At 38.4% G+C, this 19,504-nt stretch overlaps 1 protein-coding gene across 3 annotated transcripts in view; it reads left to right on the top strand.

Annotated features, from left to right (window-relative positions):
* Window positions 1–19,504, top strand: part of arid2 (AT-rich interactive domain 2) — a 47,888-nt gene that overhangs the window by 14,812 nt on the left and 13,572 nt on the right. For all 3 annotated transcript variants that reach the window (XM_028451318.1, XM_028451319.1, XM_028451317.1), the window contains 5 exons: window positions 5,902–6,035; window positions 13,867–14,085; window positions 15,957–16,024; window positions 16,960–17,029; window positions 17,216–17,466. In XM_028451318.1, the coding sequence (XP_028307119.1) occupies window positions 5,902–6,035; window positions 13,867–14,085; window positions 15,957–16,024; window positions 16,960–17,029; window positions 17,216–17,466 (742 nt within the window). The remainder of the gene's footprint in view (window positions 1–5,901; window positions 6,036–13,866; window positions 14,086–15,956; window positions 16,025–16,959; window positions 17,030–17,215; window positions 17,467–19,504) is intronic.

Below are 19,504 nucleotides of genomic sequence, written 5' to 3'. Positions count from 1 at the left end.
GACGGAGCGTGGGGGCGGGGCATTTGCTGGTACATACATAGACTGTAGAAAATACATACATAGCACTGTCCGAAGGATGCTGAAATACTCACCTTCGTGGGTGTGTCTGTTTACATGTCAATCATGGCAGTGAGCTTCCTGGAGGCGCGGCTTCACCAGCTTAGTGCCGCGTCAAATTTGTCATCAAAGTGGGAACGTGTCATCAAATTGGAGCGAGGTGTTTGTGCTCACCCTGCAGTAAGAAAGGAGCACATCATCCTCTAACTAATGATTGAGGGAATCAATGAAAAAAACACTTTGGGCATGTGTATGAAGCCCAAATAACACTTTATGATGTTTAAAGCACAGAAAAGTTGAATTAGTGTAACATGGGCCCTTTAAGCAAAAGTCTGAAAAAACTGTGGTGGGAAAAAAAAAAAAATATATATATATATATATATATATATATATATTTTTTTTTTCAAACTCGAATTTGCAAAATAAAAATTGTTTTTATCTCCAAATTCGATAAATCGATTGAATCAATTTTTTACCCAGCCCTAACAGAAAGTCTCCCAAATGTAGAATGAAACCACAAAAAGACTCGGGACAAACTAACGGGTTGGCAGAACCAGGTTAGTGAACATATATTATTACAGATGGTTGTATTATTAAAACGAACTAGGTTACTACGGCCATGTGTTTGTTGTGATAAGAGTCAGTGTATTTTGTAGCTCACTTTTTGTTCTTTAGAAAAACTCCACAGGCTTCCCCACAAATGTAAAATGTTTACTCTGTTTGTGTCGGATCATCAATCCACGCTCTGCCTTCTTACCGCCGGTCACAAAGCTGGCCTTGATAAAGTTGGTTTCACTTGTATGAAAAAGCTTTTTTTGTGTTGGCCTTTATAACTTTACTGTATTGCCTGGCTGAGTGATCACAATGAAATGCCTTGATTTAAATTTTTTTAACCTGAGCTCCTGCATGAGCACACGCTGCTGGCCACTTTTCTCTGGGTTGTCTTGCTCAGTGGGTGTTGATTTTCACACCCATTTATGAGATCAGTTGTGTCGCTCTGTGCCTGTTGGTCCTGTTCTGCTCCCAGAGTGCACTAGTAAACTGTCCCGCTCATGTAAACCACCTGGAAAGGGCACCGTTTGGTCTGGTTTGAAACAAACATGTATTTATTCATCTCTCAGATTTTACAGTTGTACATAGAACTAGCTACAGAGACTGACAAGTGGCTGTTGTGACTCTGTAGTCGGTATAAAAAAGGAAAGGTGTGACAAAATAAGAGCAGTAGCTTGCTATTACAGATCATTTCTGAGGCCTTCCTAGACCTTGTGTTTTTGGTTTCTCTGTAATGTGACCTACCCGCCTCCAGTGGTGTTGGCCACCACTGATAGCCCTAATCTTTTTCTCCCAGTTTCCTTGCTAACCAGCAAATGGACAGATCAGCCCAGCAACAGTGAAGTTCAATCTGTCCAAAGTGAACAACGTACATTTTAGTTTAATGTTACAGCAAATTACCACACTAGAAATTCAGTTAATAATATAACAAACATTTTGATTTCTTTTTTTTTTTGGTTTGACTAATATAGTTGTTTTTGAATGCTAGTATTTCAGTCCAGCACTCTGTAGATAAGGCGGCAAAATCTGTTTGGATTCTCTTATTTTGAAATAATGACTATTCTATACTACAAATCTGTTAACACCCAAAAAAATTTGTTTTGTGTTAACAGATTAAACAACTGAAAAGGAGTTGTTGTTAATGGCAGCAGTGACTTGTGTCTTGGTCACCTAGTTATAAAAAAAAACCGCATGTTGACATGTTCAGAGTAACTGTTGGCTTCAGTCAGGAAATGCTGCAAACCAGTATGTTGTCGTGCCTTATCAACCAGACTGGTAACCATTTGAAATGTATGTAACTGTGGGCTGCTGTTTACTAATAGTCAGTGTTTCCCCCAAAACCAGAGGCTCAACAGTTCACTGATGGTTTTGTGGTTTCTCTTTTTACTCACTTTGTAGTTGAACAGAAGGCGGCTTTTTTGTTTTTAAGGCAGCAAAAATGCCTGCACATGGAAGCATCAGACATGTAGGAGTGCTGCTGCCTTCTTTGATCCAAACCAGTTGTCAAACCAAAGTGTTCCATGTGTGACTATACATAGATGGATACTCCATGTTGACTATAATGTGCTTGGGAATCAAAAGTAATCCAGGTTCATACACATTGTGACTAGTCCTAGTGTATTTAGGGCCTAAACACACTAGGACTTGTCTAAACTTTAGGCTGATGCTGTGTTTGTCTTTTTAAGAATACTAGTACAGTGTCTATCAGAAGTATGTATTCATATAGTGGGAGCTTAAGTAGAGTTGTCAATTATGGCCAAATGAGTATTTTGTTTGAAGGTTGGATGTACAAAGAGGTGTACATACTCTGTACTCTAGTGTTATAAAGGGGTTTATTTGCAGGTGCAATGTAAAATAGCGTGTGCAATTTTCCTGGTGTAATTCTATGGGACATGTGCATGACTTCGTCACTTTTATATTTTTTTGTAACGTATGTTTTTTGGAGTCATGTGTATTTATGTATCTTTCTGTTGTCTTTTTGTGCATAAATGTTTACTGTTTTTTTTTTTTATTTAATTTTTTTTTGTAATGTATGTTTTTTTGGAGTCGCGTATTTTTGTATAATTATTGTTTTTGTTGCTGTTGTAGTGTGAATCAGGAGTAATTTTGTGTATTTTTCTGTAAATGTATGTTTTTTTGAAAATTGCACCCACATTTTGCACCCGCAAATATATCCCTTATGCTCCCACATGAATACATACTTCCGACGGGCACTGTACTAGTTTGAAATAAAATGATTGAGATTTATATCGTATATCTCTATTTTGAGAAAAAATATCAAGATGTGAGTTTTGGTTCGTATCGCCCAGCCCTTGTTTGAGCCTCACCTTGTTGCACATCATCGATGAATGCACCATGTTTTTGTAATGTGCTATAATTTAGATTGAGAACATAATTTGTTAAAATGAAAGAAATAACCCTGATGTCTTTTGATTAGTGTTGAATCAACCAGGGGTTTGTTATACTGCACTTAGTTCTTATTGTGCTTCCTAAAATGAATCCCACCTATATTTCTTTTTTCATCAACATTGTTTTGATTTGAAACCAGTGACTGAAACCTCCTGCCATTAAACGTTTTCTCATTCAGCTCAGTGGCATCACTCAACAGCCCTGTGATCATTGATAAACAAATCCACCTCCAGACAGGTTTTTTTTTTTTTTCCCTTTTCTTTCCCTCTAATTCTTTTCTGCTCAGAGTTTGTCTGGAGGTGTGTTTTCATGTCCAGCAGAGGGCAACCCACACACACAACACAGGAAGCTATACCTGAGAGCAAGTATCTGCAATGTTGTGATGCAGAAGAATAAATAACGCAGCAGACAACTAACACTAGTGTGTGTGCGTGCGTGCGTGTGTGCGTGTGACCATTTATTTACACCTGCTGTAATATTTTGGAGGGAACAGTCACACATGTTTCCCTCATCAGATGCAGTTGAATAGAAGCACTGTGACGGTTCCTCTTATCACACACGTCGGCGGGAAAAAAGGAAACACAGACAGTTTACACACACACACACACGCGCGCGCGCATACGCCCTCCCCCAGGACCCCACCTGTTTCTGTCTACTGCTCTTTTTTTGGCTGGTGCTCTCAGACGGCGGTTGATGACGCTGCAGTCAGACTCAGGACTGGGCTCAGGCTCTGAGGCTGTGGTGCGCTCCCTCACTAGTAGTGCTCTGAAGGCTGAGTGTATTTATAGTCCAGCGTGTCACCCAGCAGCCAGCTAACGGGGGATTACCTCAGCCACAATGAACAAGCAGGGCCTAATTCACACTCATGCATTTAGTGGGTGACTCACGGCCACACTGGGCCTGGGTGCACCACATTACTGCTGCTGCTGCTGCTGCATGTTTGTGTGAAAGTAAACACAACATATAGCTGTGTTTACACCACACACAAACGCCTTGATCTGTAGTCGCACGGTTGGAGTTTATTTAGAGGAATCTGCTTCAGACCATTTTTCTTTGGCTGTTCTTCCCCATAATGACACTGACGAATGCTTATCTGATGTTGTGCTCATGTTTAGCTTCACCTGCTAAGTGGATCATGCTTTATTTACCCCGTGAAAGGGTTCCAGCCAAGAGACATTTATAGTCCCAAAAAGTGTGGGATTTGTTTGGGTCAGATTGGGTAATGAATGTGTTCACCCTGGTTTTACTTGCTGTGGAATGCATGTTTAGCTCTAAATGCCTTTCACTGTTGTACATAGTTTGGTAGCCGTCGGGTCAGGCACTAAGGCAGGGTTAAAGCCGCTATGTGGATTCAGGCATGCCATGGTTTAGTGCAGTTTGAATGTCTTTGTGTGTCATTCACCGACAGAAATATCTTGTTCGTGTCAACGTCTTTCGCGGATGTTTTGATCAATTGTCCTCTGTCTCTGGTTAGACTTTCAAAGCATATCAGACGGTGTCCTTAAAGCACTCGCAAGTCAGTTTTTCTTGGTGTTTCACATCAATGACAGCAGTGTGTGGATCTTTTCCTGATCAGGGCGCAGCCATCTATCCCAGCTCAGTCTGAGCACGCCTTGTACTGGTTTCCTTTCCATCATAGAGCTAACACACACACACACACACACACACACACACACACACACAAACAAATGGATTATTACATATTCTATATAAATGCTCTAATATATATAGCAATAGCAAGAGTTGTCCGCTCTGATCTTCTAGGGCAGCAGTCATGCATGTTTTACAAGTTGCCCAACATCAAGAACTCTAATGGCAAAATACTTTTTATGTGTAATATGTTCTGTTTTGATCCCTGGAAGTCACCAAATTTCTATTTTGGGTCTTGAGCTGCAAACTTTTCAAAACCTCTGATCCAGGATAACATGCAACTAATCTGTGAAGTCAGTGGTTTTGGTTCAATGAAATGATAAGAAAAGAAAAACAAAATGTATTCCTGCACGCTCTTATTTTTTTGTCTCCCTGCTGCTGAATAAAAAAAGATTAAATGAAAAAATATAATTTTTATTTTATATCTCTGAAGGACAATAAATTGATAGTGTCCTATGAAAAGTGACAACTATTTTACTGCAAATTCCTGGTAAATAAGTGTCAACATACCAATGTAAAAGAATAAGTATCTCAATAGTGCTTGTGTGAACACAAAATATGGTCTTTCTTACCAGTGACATCATTATAGTGCAATATTCCAGTAAAACAATATATTGGTTCCTTCAACAATCAGTGACAACATTTCTGTGAAAGACCTTCCTGCACATTTAGTGAAAAAAACAGAAAAGGTTTTGAAAATAAAAAAAATAATCTAAATCTTCCCCCCCCCAAATTTTTTTTTTAAAATAAAATTAAATTAAAAAACAAAAAAAAAAAATTGATACTTAGCGCGAGCGTATCGATAATCGATCGTGCGAAAATTTATTGCGATTGTATTGCCGAATTGAGATATCTTCACACTCCCACTGCTGAAGCTAAACAGTCATTCGTATAAACAATCTCGAAATTTACACACATTAAATAATTTAAAAAAAAAATGTTGGTTTATTTCTATTTTTGTACCAAAGTAACAAATTGGTTCTATGTTTAAGCCTTTGTGTTTTTCATACTAAGCTACATCATGTAGTGTAGTGTAAGGGATTCTTGTGCATGGTCAGCATTATCTACCTATAGGTTCTATAGTGGGCAAGCATCCTTCAGCCACTGGGTTATATCTTATGTGCTAACGAAATAAAAACCTAATCTGGAGTTACTTAGTTACACAAAGTAAGATAATTCCATATTGATGCCATTAAATCTTTAGCTAATTTTCTTTTCATCCTCTCTTCACAGATACTTGGAGAAGTACGAGAAAGTTCATCACTTTGGCGAGGATGATGATGAAGCGCAGCCAGGGAATACCAAAGTCTCTCTTCCAGTTGGTGCAATCCCTAATACCTATAACTACCAGCAACATATAGTATCAGGTAAGCAGAGAATCAGTTCATCCTCTCTTTACTTCCTCTAGTTTGCATCTATTGCTGTTTGTTTGGGTGGTTGGTTGTTGGTGAAATTCATGTTGACTGGGATTGATGGGAGCACTGGTCTCGTTCGGCTGCATTGGATCTTTGAAATGAGAGACTTGTGGAAACAAAGGACATTTATTCCCATGTAGAGATGTTTAAGGTTAGATTTAAAATCATTTCCACTTTAATTCTAGTGGTGTCGCTTTAGCAATAATTATGGAATTTGAGCATTTTTCCATGCTTTTGTAAAACTAATGGTTGTGCCAGCGGTTAATCAATAACTTGTGATGGTACGTGATCGTGTAAAAAGTCGATGTTCCCATTATGGCTGGAAATGATTACAAGATTTCTTCTTTTGTTTACTGAAACGCAGCAAGGGAGATAACTTGCTTTGGTAGAATGGGTTATTTATAGGGCAGAGCTCTACACTGACTTTTCCACTGGTAGCACTGATGTTAGCAACGTTATCAGTTGGTCATAACAACACATGAAGTGGTGGCACCCATTTTTTTTGCCGTTGTCCCCCTGAGTACCTCTTAGTCATTTCCAACCTTTTTAGAGTGTAATTTATGGATTAAGAGAAATAAAATACAAAGCCCTAAAATAAGCCAAAAATATTTGATGAACTTACTTTTTTCAAATCATTATTTATTTGTAACACCTAAAAAAAAGGGCGCATATGCAACCTTTTTGGTTTGAGTCTCCAAGCCTTGTAGGGAGCCTCCAATTTCCCAAATTGTGTTTTGGGGTTTACCCATTTCATGTTGCACTTCCATTTCTTTCTGTTTCATCTTCACCTGTTTAAATGACTTACTATTAAACTTCCTGAAATCATAACAGTAGGGTAGCATGCTAAAAGTCCACTACTGTTATTAATTTCATTATTATATTAATTAAGGGTGTCCCGATCCTATATTGATATCGGATATTGGTCCGATATCAGCCTGAAAACGAATATCGGATTCAAATTTCTGATTTTCTTTTTAAAAAATTTTTATTTCGCCAATTCATTTTTTAATTTATTTTATTCAAATGTAAGATACTGTAGATATTATGTTGAAGGTTAAAATGTATGTAACCAATAGGTTAATAATAAATGGGTCAGTTTTTCTCATACCTGCTGTTGCCGACTATTGTTCTCTGTTTGAGTGACATCACTTGATCAAGCCTTTTCTAACATTCCACACTACAAAATAAGTATTTATTATTTTTTTTAAAGAAAAAAAAGTAATAAATAAAAGTATGTATGATTCATCCTGATAGAATTTCAATATTGACATTGGCCGATACGCAATCCTGCAATATCGGTATCATATCGGAAATAAAAAAGTTGTATCGGGATGTCCCTAATATTAATATAATATATGCTTGAGCCACAATGCTAGACCCTCAGCCACCTGTTTAACAGGGAAAAAACATGGAAATGTGTGCTATGGTTTCAAAACATCATTTATGAAACCAATTATCACCAACCAACAAATCACCCACACGTTTTGCACAAAAACCTGCACATCCATGTGATTTAATGTTTCACCAGGCAAAATGATCACCAGTTCAACCAATACACCATCAGCAAAACCAGTCTTTGAACCAGTTTGTTCATATTTGAATGCAGTCATGATAATCTGAACCACTTGTTAATCACAACACATTAAAAACACACTGCAGATGAAGCGCTGCATTTTCAATCACAAGATAACACGATCACTGCTCTATTCGTTACACCTAGCAAGAGATTTTTAACAGAATTATCAGTGGAATTCGACAAATTTTGTCAGTTTGTCACACTTCTAGACATTCAACCACCTGTTTACTGGAGGGAAAATGGTGTGCAAATGTGTGATATTGTCCTAAAACATGCATGTGAGGGAATTCTGTGTCAGATAAGGCTTGATTGTAAATTAAGAGAGAAAAAGAAACAAGTCTGATTGCTTTTTTCCATTTGAGAACGTGAATTCAGTTTTTTTCCGTCAGTTTTCCATCATCGTGGTTGATCAGAGGCCTTAGATATGCGTGGAGTGAGCAAAAATGAGGTCTTTTCCATAACAAAATTTTGATCCCAGTGCTAAATTATTCACCAGATTGTTATATTACTAAAATGGATGATTGCTGCAGCTCTAGATCCCACACATTACTTCACAAAGACTATGTTGACTCTGTTACCATAGTAATTTAATCAAGCAGAAGTAACACCTGTAATTCACACAAAGAAGACTGGATTCTACAGCCCATTTACCACAAACCTAAAAGACGCGCATTAAATAATTTTTGCACATCTTCAAAACAAGCAGCAGGGTGATTAATACTGACATCTTATTGTTTAGCCCGTATGCAACTACACAGAGATGTATGAGCTACACGATGATGTCCTTCAGCAGATATCTGAGCGCTCAACCTTTATGGCTTCCCTCACTGAAAACTGACTTTTCTGATTGGCTGCAAACTTTTTTTCAATGGTGGTAAATCTGCTGACGTGCGCCACAGAATGGAGTAGTTGTCTCACCTCTTAATGGACTAACTTTGGCATCAGAGACTTCATTTTTGGGGGAAATGTGTCCCTGTTGAACACAAATGTCCTACACTATAACCAAAGTGGATCGTAGTAGTAGATTGAACTTGTAAGCTTTGGATGTTATTTTAGTCACTTTTTGGATGAAGATACAGGCTGCTGTCATAGGCTGCATTATTAAAGCACACGTATGAACTGTATTGAATCTGATTTCTTTAGCCCAGAAGCCTTTATTCTGCCCAAAAATGTAGATGGGTGTTTTTTTTTCAGACCAATTTGCTGTAATTATGGGGTCTTCATTATTCCTGGACAAACTACTGTGGAAGTGATACAGCAGCCAACTTCAAAATTAAACCTGTCTAGATGTTATAACTGCACATAACATTCCAGTCATTCGTGTTCTTACCATAGTAACTATGCTTTACATCATCAGGATTTTTGGGCCGATGACCGATCAGTGAGTTTAAAAAAACTGATCACTCAAGGTTGTTTTTTTTCAGTACTGACCAAATTCCTTTGGTACGACCCAGTGACGTGCCGTGAGCACTAGGGTTGGGTAGGCAGGGCGTTCCAAATCGAGACCACCAATGTCAACACCAATGACAGTTTCATATGTTTCTGCTGGCAAGTGTTAATTCAATTCAATTCAATTCAACTTTATTTGTATAGCGCAATTTACAACAAAGTCATCTCCATACTCTCCCAACAAGATATATCTCATGACACAACAGCGCATCCATTGTTTATGTTAGAAACACGGAGAAAATGACAACAACAACTCGGAACAGCCTCAGTGAGGCGCATCCACAAAGCCAATCCTTCCTGTGGAAAATATGAACAATGTTCTGACCTTACCTTTGCTGAAGGTCTGGTAGCTCAGGTGTTGGTCTCCCATCTTTTAAAAGCTGTCGTTTTTCCTCAAAAAAAAGTTTTATTTATTGTCTCAAGTGCTGTCATCCTGCCTGTAGTGTTATCCCGCCCACTAGTTAGAGAACGTAGCAGCAGCGGTCACGTGACATCTGTTCACTAATGCACTGTGAACTTAGGTATAGCATTTAGCATAGCACGGTTACGTCCAAAGGCAGCTCTCTACACTGCCTTTGGACGTAAATGGTTTTCATCTTGGGGAACTGACTGCGCATGTGCAAACACAATAAAAACACGCTATGGGGCCAGAGGCAGAGCAGCAATGTGCTTTTGGGAAGGGGTGTGGCCTCGCGTTTAGCGTTTTTTATTGATCAATGGGTCACATTCATTTTAACCCAAAACATTAGAATATTCTACAATTGACTGGAATAAATACAAACAAAAATGGAAGACCCTGAAAAACAAATTACCTCAATAAATCCAAATAAAACAATATATATTACTGTATATCAGAGATTTTAGATGTAGGCCGATATATTCCGATATTCAATATCTGATATCAATATTAGATTTGAACACCTTAATGCAGAAATGAGAACTTGACTATTGTTTCTACATCTGAGTAGAAAGACTTTGGGTGCTTGGATTGAGGTGCATCATAGTGTGGTTTCTCTTTTTGTCACTATGATTATTTGTCATGTGTTAGTGGTGTGCGTGTCCAAAACTTTCATCTTTTTTTTTTTTTAGAAGCCTTGTATGGCTTTTATTACACAGCAACTGTTTCAACTCCATTCTCACCTGTTATGTTGGGACTAAGGCTGTGCATGCAGTAATTGTGCCTGTTTCACAGTGATTGCCTCCACACTGGTCAGTGTTGCATAATGATTTACTGAAGGTGAGCGTGCAGGTGGTTTTATTGTGAAAAGCAAGCGTCTTAATAAGCTTGTGTCAAAGAAAAGCTGTGGTCTGTGAGGCTCAGTGAATGTGAGGTGTCCATTAGGCTCACCGTGAGGGCACTGGGAAGCCTGACAGCAGTTATTGATGAGAGGAAAGAGGCAGTTTCCCTCTGATTTCCTTTGGGTCAGCCTTCAAGCTGCACCTACTCTACTGGCTGAGAGACTCCGAATCACGACTGTGGTCGGAAAAGCCGGTACGCTGCTTCATGTTCCCATTCACACAGTAGAGCAGGACCTGTGATCATAGCCTGAAGTAGGGCTCAGTCTAGAAGTCATATAGTTGCCTCAAACACTGCCTGCTGTTTCCTCTATCGACACTGTGGACTGTGACTTTACGCCATTAGGCTGAGACCACTGAGCTGGAGCTACAACAAAGCTTTATTCCCCCTTCTCTTTTTGGTGGAAGAATCCTCCAGTAAAACCAAACTCTAGGCACTTATTTATGAGAGGGTTTAATATTTCCTGTCAAAGATGGCAACTATCAGAGTCAAGCTGGAAAACAGATTATTGGATCAATGCACGGGTTTTTCCTCACCACTAAAGTCCTCCTAAAGTGCTTCCCCCATTTAGTCACACTTTAACAAATGGACAGATATTGGCAGGAATCAAACTACCAACCTCTCGATTCAATAAACAAATGTATTTGCATCCACTGCTAATTCATTTCTGAAGGTGTGTATAAAGCTCCAATGCAGGTTTCCATTTTTTGCTGCCTAATTACCATCTGTCCTACACGGTGGTCCTGAAAGCACACAACACGGAAGCCACAAAGGAAGTCAAAAATCCACAAAGAAGGGTTAAAGCTGAAGTGAGAATAGAACAAACACTGTAAACCTCTGTTAACTTCACTCCTCTTTGTGGGTTTTTACTTCCCTTGTGGCTTTTGTGTTGTGAGCTTCCAGGGCCACCGTAGTCCTAGCATCGTCTTTGTTGGCCTAAACCTAACCAAGTATTACCTAAAATACTATTTTTTCCTGCCCCTTATAGTCTTTGTTGTGGTTGTCAAATTTCCTAAATACTTTTGCTATTTTATCAGCATTTATTTTTGAGCATTTATGGCAGCAGTGTCATGATATTTTGTGTGTAATGTATTTGTTTATTGGTATTTTTGTGTAAAAGTGGAGGAAATGAACTCGATGGGACAAAAGATCTATCAAAACTAGTAGGGATGTCCTGATACAACTTTTTCACTTCCGATACGATGCCGATATTGCAGCCTTGAGTATTGGCCGATATCGATCTGATGCGATATCAGCACGAATCATACATACTTTTATTACTTATTTAGTAGTGTGGAAAGTCAGCAACAGTAGGTTTGAGAAAAACTGACCCTTTTATTATTAACCAATAGGTTACATACATTTTAACCTTCAACATAATATCTACAGTATTCTACAATTGAATAAATATAATATAATATATATCAGAGATTATAGATGCAGTCCGATAAAGTCCGATATTCGTTTTCTGGCTGATATTGAACCGATATCAATATTGGACCGGGACACCCCTAAAAACTAGTGCTAGTGTGGATGTGCTGACACAGATAGCTAAAGCATTAATGTAGTATATACAGTACAGTACAAGAAGTTTAAAGAAGATCAATATTTTATCTGCTTTTCAGAATTCATCACCTACAAAGTTCCGTAAAATGTGACTATTGCATCAGGATATGCTGATACTATTAGAGTATGCAGCTAAAAATTGCTCTATTTGAACATAATGGGGACATTATGTTATACAGCTGAAGCTGCATGCACATCAGCAGAAAAGGCTGCATTAAGCTGATGTTAGGAATATTCACTGGTTGAAGAGTTTTAAGGAATATCTTTCCCTGCCTCCAGGCTCTGAGTTTAAGTGTAGCCGTTATTCCGTAATGGCTCTGCCATGACCGCGGCTCTGCACGGTCACAGTTAATTATTTGACAGTTGTTGTGGGAAGCACTCACCGAGCTCCACTCTGGCCTGTGACTGCTCCGACTTTGACTCGGTTCAGCTCCTACAGCCTCGTCTGTAAAGTGTGCGCTCGCTCGCTGAATCACATTTGCCTTTTCAGCACTGAAATCAAGTTTTCTCAGCAGGACTAAGTTTCCAGAGGCTGCTCTCTAAAAAAGAGCCTGCACCAAATTGAGATACTCAGTGTGCGAGGGGGAATGACACCAGGCACGCCTCACGATTGATGGCAGAAAATCAGGCTGTAGCACCGGGAGGATTCAACACTCCTCGTTCACAAAATGATTGCACTTCCACACACTGCATCATGGATCTTAAGAAGCTTTACAACTCGGTCACGTTAGAAGGTGTTGAATTTGTAAAATAAAAAAAAGTCCACAATGGCTTATTAACTAGGAGTGTGACAATCTCTATCAATTATTGATATGCTCGTGCTAAGTATCGATTTTATTTATTTATTTTATTTATTTATTTTTTTTCAAAACCTTTTCTGTTTTTTCACTAAAATGTGCAGGTAGGTCTTCACAGAAATGTTGTCACTGTTTGCTGAAGGAACCAATATATTGTTTACTGGAATATTGCACTATAATGGTGTCACTGGTAAGAAACACCCTATTTTTTGTTTACAGAAAGCACTATTGGAGATACTTATTCATTTACATTGGTATGTTGACACTTATTTACAGAAATGTTGCACCAAAATAGTGTCACTGTTCATAGGACACTTTATCAATTTATTGTCTTTCAGAGATATAAAATAAAAATAATATTTTTTCACTTCATCTTTTTTTCTTGTTATGTCATAGATTATCATAGATTGATTTCTGACCCATATATCGATAATTGCAGTATCATCATATCTGGAGATAATGTTATCGCAAGCTTTGTATCGCATATCGTATCAGTACCCAGAGGTTCCCACCCCTATTATTAACTTAACGCAAAGATCAATAAAAGACAGCAAAGATCCATTGACCAGCACCTGACCAGAACAGGGGGTTCTTAACTAATGGTTCCAGACCCAGAATTGGGCTGTGGGCCTCTTTTTTTTTTTTTTTTTTGTATTGCTGGCATTTGTCTTGGTAAATAAATGACCAAAGTAATCCTGTGCTTTTACTTTGAAAGAGAAATCATTTATAGCATTCATTCAAGAGGATTATCATTGCATTAATCCTCTAGATAAAAACACTGGCCATGTATTTCCTCAGATCGCAGACTTTTTATACTGCCTGATGTGTGTGTGTATTTGTGTGTGTATCAGGAACAATTAGTCAGTGTAACTAGAATACAAAGCTCACATTTCAGATTTTATAAGGTCACGTTCATCAATAGTCCTCGCATGTCCCTGCAGGTGAAAAATAACCCTTTTGAAACATATGAAGAAATGATTAATGTACAATGTCCCTGCTAATTAAACCATATTAATAATAACTTTATGAAAACCACATGTAAAGGCATAGCATCTGCTGACTGTGTGTGTTTTTTTGTTTTTTTTTTTTCTCCTTCAGATTATCTCCGCCAAAGCTATGGACTGTCCACTGATTTTGTCCCACCCTGTGACTACAACAAACTGGTGCTGTCTCTCCTCTCGGGCCTCCCAAATGAAGTGGACTTCGCTGTCAACGTTTGCACTCTGCTTTCCAACGAGAGCAAGCATGCCATGCAGCTGGACAAGGACCCCAAACTGGTCACGCTGCTATTGGCGCACGCTGGAGTCTTCGACGACTGTACGTAGAAATATCAATGATCTTCTTCACTTTAGTGAAAAGAAGCCTTTAATGCAGCTCTTCTGCAGATTCAAACATGAAGGCCTCACAATTTGACAATATTTCAGTATTTTTATTTTTGAGTTCACTGCGGATTGCTACACCATGTTAACTATTTGTCTTTGGTTGCATTAATAACAACCAGGGCACATCTTTTCCAAATTTATCAGTTGTGGCTAAGATTATAATTTCAAACTGCTTGTGTCAGTTTGCACTTTTCCATTTGATTTCTGTTTGGATGACTTAAAGCTTACAGAAATCATTTCAAACATGCTAATTAGTAGGGATGTAACGATTAATCTTAAGGCAGTTAAAAATCAATTCATAGGTATCACAATTCACATCGATACTGTGAAAATTTAATCGCAGTCCTTTTTTTAACCAGCAGAGGGGTGATCCAGAGGTGTTGGTGGCGGGCGGAATCTGCTAATACTTTCTTTCTGGCCGCCTTCTACTCTTAAACATATTCATAAATGATTCCTTACCCCTTCAGCACCGAAAGAATATCTGTAATATTACGTGAATATCTGTAAAAGTCACGTTTTTCTATTCGCTCTGTCTAGCATAGTATCTCTTCTTCACTGACCACTGGGTTTCCAGTCCAATTGTTAAGACACAAAATACATTTTCAGTTGCACTTTTAAAAAGAACTATTATGCAGTTTTGCATTGTTTACTATAGAAACAGAATTTAAATTAATACGCTTTTCTTCATTTGTATTATTCCTTTATTTATTTCATTCAAGATTTATTTAATAGTCAACTACTGTTCATTTATATGCATTGTTGACCTGTGGAAACTTGGGAGCGGAATGCTGAAATCACATGAGATTACGTCGCGAGAGCTTTAATATGTCTGTTTGCTACACTTTTGACCTTCAGCCACCAGTTTTACAGGACAAATACCATAGAAATATGTGATTGTGGTCCTAAAGCAATGAAAGCATTATGAGTGAAACTTTTAATTACCGCCAATCGGCAAATGGTCCTCAAGTTTTGCGTGAAATCCTACACGGCTGTGTGATTGGAGGTGCATTGCTTTCATGACGTGTCACCAAGTAAAATGATCACCAGTTGCACTAATACATCATCAACTAAACCTGTCTTTGTACCAGAGCTTTTTCAGATTTTAAATGCCGTCATAATAATCTGAACCACTTGTTCATCACAACACGTTAAAAACACACTTCAGATGAAGCTCTGCATGTGTTTTTAATCACAGGATGACTTGATTACTACTTGAACCGTAACACGTAGCGAGAGATTTTGAACGGAATTATGGGCGGAACTGGACATATTTATGTCCGTTTGTCACACTTTCTGGACCACCGATCTCCTGTTTTGTGGTGAAAAATGGTGTGTAAATGTGAGATATTGTCTCAAAACATTCATGTTAGGCCTTTCTGTGTCATGTTGGGGTGCGATTTAAAATTAAGTGATAATTTTAAAAGAAAGGAGGAGGACAAAAAGATGGGAGTCAGTTTAACAGAAAATTGGAGGCCCTACCTTTTGGGATGCATGTATCATTTTAATATTTATAAAGCACAGAACTCAATATTCAGCCTTAGCAACATGACCCCTGACAGATGAATGATTTAACATTGAGGTTCTTTAAAATATTGTCTTTTAGCAATATCATGAAGGGAGTTAATAATGTCCTGATATTGGATGTTGGAAGCAGGAAAAGTGGACAAGTGTAAAGTTTTGATAGTTTTTGGTGTGTAAGTGGTGCATCATAATGTTATGGCTGATCAGTGTAAAGTAAAATGATCATGACTCATGATGAGAAAAGTTAATTTGTGCGTCTTTAAACCTTCTCCTGTGTCTTTTCAGCACTCGGCAGTTTCTCTACGGTGTTTGGGATGGACTGGAAAGAGAAAACCTCACGGGACTTCCTCAGGGTAAGATTTCTGTTTCTCCCTTTGGTTTCTGTGAGCTGTCCGTCTGGTCACGTCACCCTTGGCTTAATTCATGTTTTAATTTGACAATGTGATTGGGTATCAAATGTCTTTAACGCCAGAGCTAGGGGTGCTCACTCTAGTGTGGTTCTGGCAGAAAGCCAGCATTGATATGTTCAAAAAACAAACATAGGAAGCGGTTTTGGAATTCAGGATCAAGGTCGAAGCGCTCAGTATTTTGTCAAGTACGATTCATGTGTTTGTTTGAAAAAATGCAAAGCAGCATTTGGATGACTTTTAATGGAGGAGAATTGTTGGGACTACAGGCTTTCACAGGCAGTTGGTGTGCGTGTGTGTAGTAACATCAGCATGTGTGGTGTGCTGAGCTCATGTCTGAGGATGGCACATTCACAAGTGCCCGAGATGTGCAGCTTTGTTATCGGCAAAGAATGTAAAGCGGTTTGTGTTGCATTGTGGGAAATGCAGGTTAAGAGCAGTCATTCACAAACAGAGAAACAAATGCATGTCTCTGTTCATCCAATCTTTTCTACTATATCATTGTCGGTGTAGTGTTCACCTCTGATTGGTTCCTATTCCTGTATGGGCAGGACAACAGGTCCGTAGCTCCTCCTCTTTGATCACACTGTAAACTATGGCTGGTGTGTAACAGGACGGTTTAATGTCTAATCCCAATAAGACGACGCTTGTTTAAAGTGTGTTTTGTTGGGAGCTCTGAATGTAACAGTAATGTTTTAATGCTGGTGAGTGACGTTGACTCAGACAAGGCCTGACCTCGCTTTAACCTTTGTGCTGCTGCTTTTGGCTCACTTTGTTGTTGCTAAGAGATGAATCACAGCCTGATGCTATGTTGACACTGCTGCCGGTTCTACTACTGATTCGGTGCAGTGGAAATAAAACCAACTCCATTCTACTTGCAGTTCTGGAAAGAGGTGGTGGAGGACACTGAAGTCAGGGAGCTCATCTGGGATAAGAGCAGCTCGGTACAAGGTAAACCACATGGGAATATTGGACATTTAATGATGCCAGGATCTTTCTTTTTCACTGTTAGTTTTTAGTAACAGTTGATTGAAATGTGCACCAACTCCATTTGTCACATTGTTTTATAAAGTAACCCTCGGACAACCTCATTGTTTCATGTTTTACGGCCTCTAATGATCACGGCTCTTTGTGCAGACGGGCTGGCCTGTGAAAAGCACTGGCAGAGCCTCTTCCACCCACCACGGAACCCAGGCATCAGCGACATGGAGGCCCAGCGGGTGCTGCAAGTCGCCGTCATCCTCCGGAACCTCTCCTTCGAGGAGGCCAACGTCAAGCTGCTAGCGGCCAACCGAACGTGCCTGCGCTTCCTTCTGCTCTGTGCTCACTGTAACCTCATCTCACTGCGACAACTGGGACTGGACACGCTGGGCAACGTGGCCGCTGAGGTGAGGATGGGATTGGTTCTTAACAGGGTCATTTTCCTGTAATGAACAGAAGAAAAACGATTATTTAGGAAGGACTTTTTAAATATGATACGGCATTTGGGGTTATTGTGACGTCCCCTTTGTTGACAGACATGATGTCTGTAGTTTTCTTCTCTGTTAGGAATACGCTCCTCAAATTAATGTCACAGGAAGCAGAAACAGGAAGTGTGAGTCTCATGTTGCCGTAGTAAAAGTCGTTGTTTCTGTTAAAGGAGATTGGGCTGTGGCCTTTTTTAGTTTAGACTACTTTTTCAAAATACAAGCACATGTGTACAGACTAAGGGCTTCTTCTCTGTTTCCTTGACTAAAGAAGATGAACTTTATTGATCCTTTGTTTATGAGAAATTTCTTTGTTGCAGTTCACGGACACAGCACAGAAAGAAGGAAGTATTTAAACTAATGGAATATTAAGAAAGTATAGGGATTTCTGTGGATACACATACAGAGCTGTATTTCAAACCACAATTTCTGATTCAGGCAGGCCCTCTGTTTGCTATTCTATTTAGTTTTAGCCTCGATTTAGTCATCACATTTTTATTTTTCCCCTGAAAGGATTTTTATTCATTTTTTTGAATCATGTATTATTTTTAAGCCACTAGAGGCCACTAGATAGATACAATAATCCTCAAATCAACCTTCCTACACAGATATCTTCTGATAGATTGACGCGATAAAATCACATATATTAATTCCATTAGCTTTTTAAATATTTCTTAGTATTGGTCATCCCGGTTCTTTGTTATTTGGTTTGCTTCATCACCGCAGCTAATTACCTTGACTAGTTTTTTCTGGAAAGTTTCATAACAGTTTGACTTTTGGAATAAGATTTATTATGTCATTAAGTCAGGACTGTAAAAAAAGTCATATCTGAAATAATAATATAATAAGTACTGGTATTTAATTCTGACATGGTTACAGGTAAACCTCGCATTTATGTACATATTCTTTCCCACTTGTAAATTAAAGATATGTAAAAGAAGCCTATGAATTTACATAATACTTGCATAATAAAAAAATGTTAAATAATGTTCATAAATAATGAAAAAACTGGCATCTTCCTGCATAAAAAACACTTTCAAAAAGATTATAATAATAAAACTTGTGTGCATCAATAATTGTAAATTTAACTCCACCTACTATTGTATAGCACAACTGCTTTACGCTGGCAGAGGCTAAAATGCAGCACCAAAATTTTCCCTTTTTTGTAGCTGTTCTCCAACAAAGGGAAAATCGTAAGGCTGGTGTCAAATTACCATTACAGCTGCATTTAAATCTCTTAATGGTGGTGTTGAGAGAATTTTCTGCAACTGTTCCTTCATTTGTTTGCTTTTTAGGGAAAGTGAATGACATGTTTTCTTCTCCTGTCAAAAATGAAGATAACAAAAGCCTACATGGGTTTGGAAATACGGAAAAATGACAAGCAGTGAAAAGAGAGGAATAGGTAAAAAAAAAATTTGAGAAGCTATGCATACCCATAGCGTTTGGACTCGACCAACGGAGCAATAATAATATTATTAATAATAAATAATAATGCTCTTAAGGTCACCTTACAAGAAGAATTAAAACAAAGCATATAGAATAGGCTTGTTTTAAAGCTTCTAGAGACCATAATTAAGTTTTTATCAGATAAAGACAAAGTGTAGGCATAATAGATTGATCCTAGATCATTTGCTTCAAAAATAAAGATTGAAAGATTGAAATTGCTGCTCGAAAGTTTGTTTTAATCTCCACTGTAAACACTGACTTTATTGACATTGTTTGAAAACTTTGGCACATTGCACTGTGGGATGTGGAAACCCGTGGACACATGCATAGAAGTATTTTTACTTCTGAGTTAAAAATGCATGAGCACGTTTGTGGATGGACTTAAAAGTGAGGTCTGAATCTTGAACTGTATTTGATATTTGAGAAACAATCGTATCTGATTGTATTCTTTAAAGATCGGATGGTGGTCATTGTTTATTTGAGAGAGACTGACAATGTCTGTAGTATTTCACAC

The sequence above is a fragment of the Gouania willdenowi genome, chromosome 6 (genome assembly GCF_900634775.1).
Source record: "Gouania willdenowi chromosome 6, fGouWil2.1, whole genome shotgun sequence".
Classification (NCBI taxonomy): domain Eukaryota; kingdom Metazoa; phylum Chordata; class Actinopteri; order Blenniiformes; family Gobiesocidae; genus Gouania; species Gouania willdenowi.
This window is presented reverse-complemented; position numbering and strand designations above follow the sequence as displayed.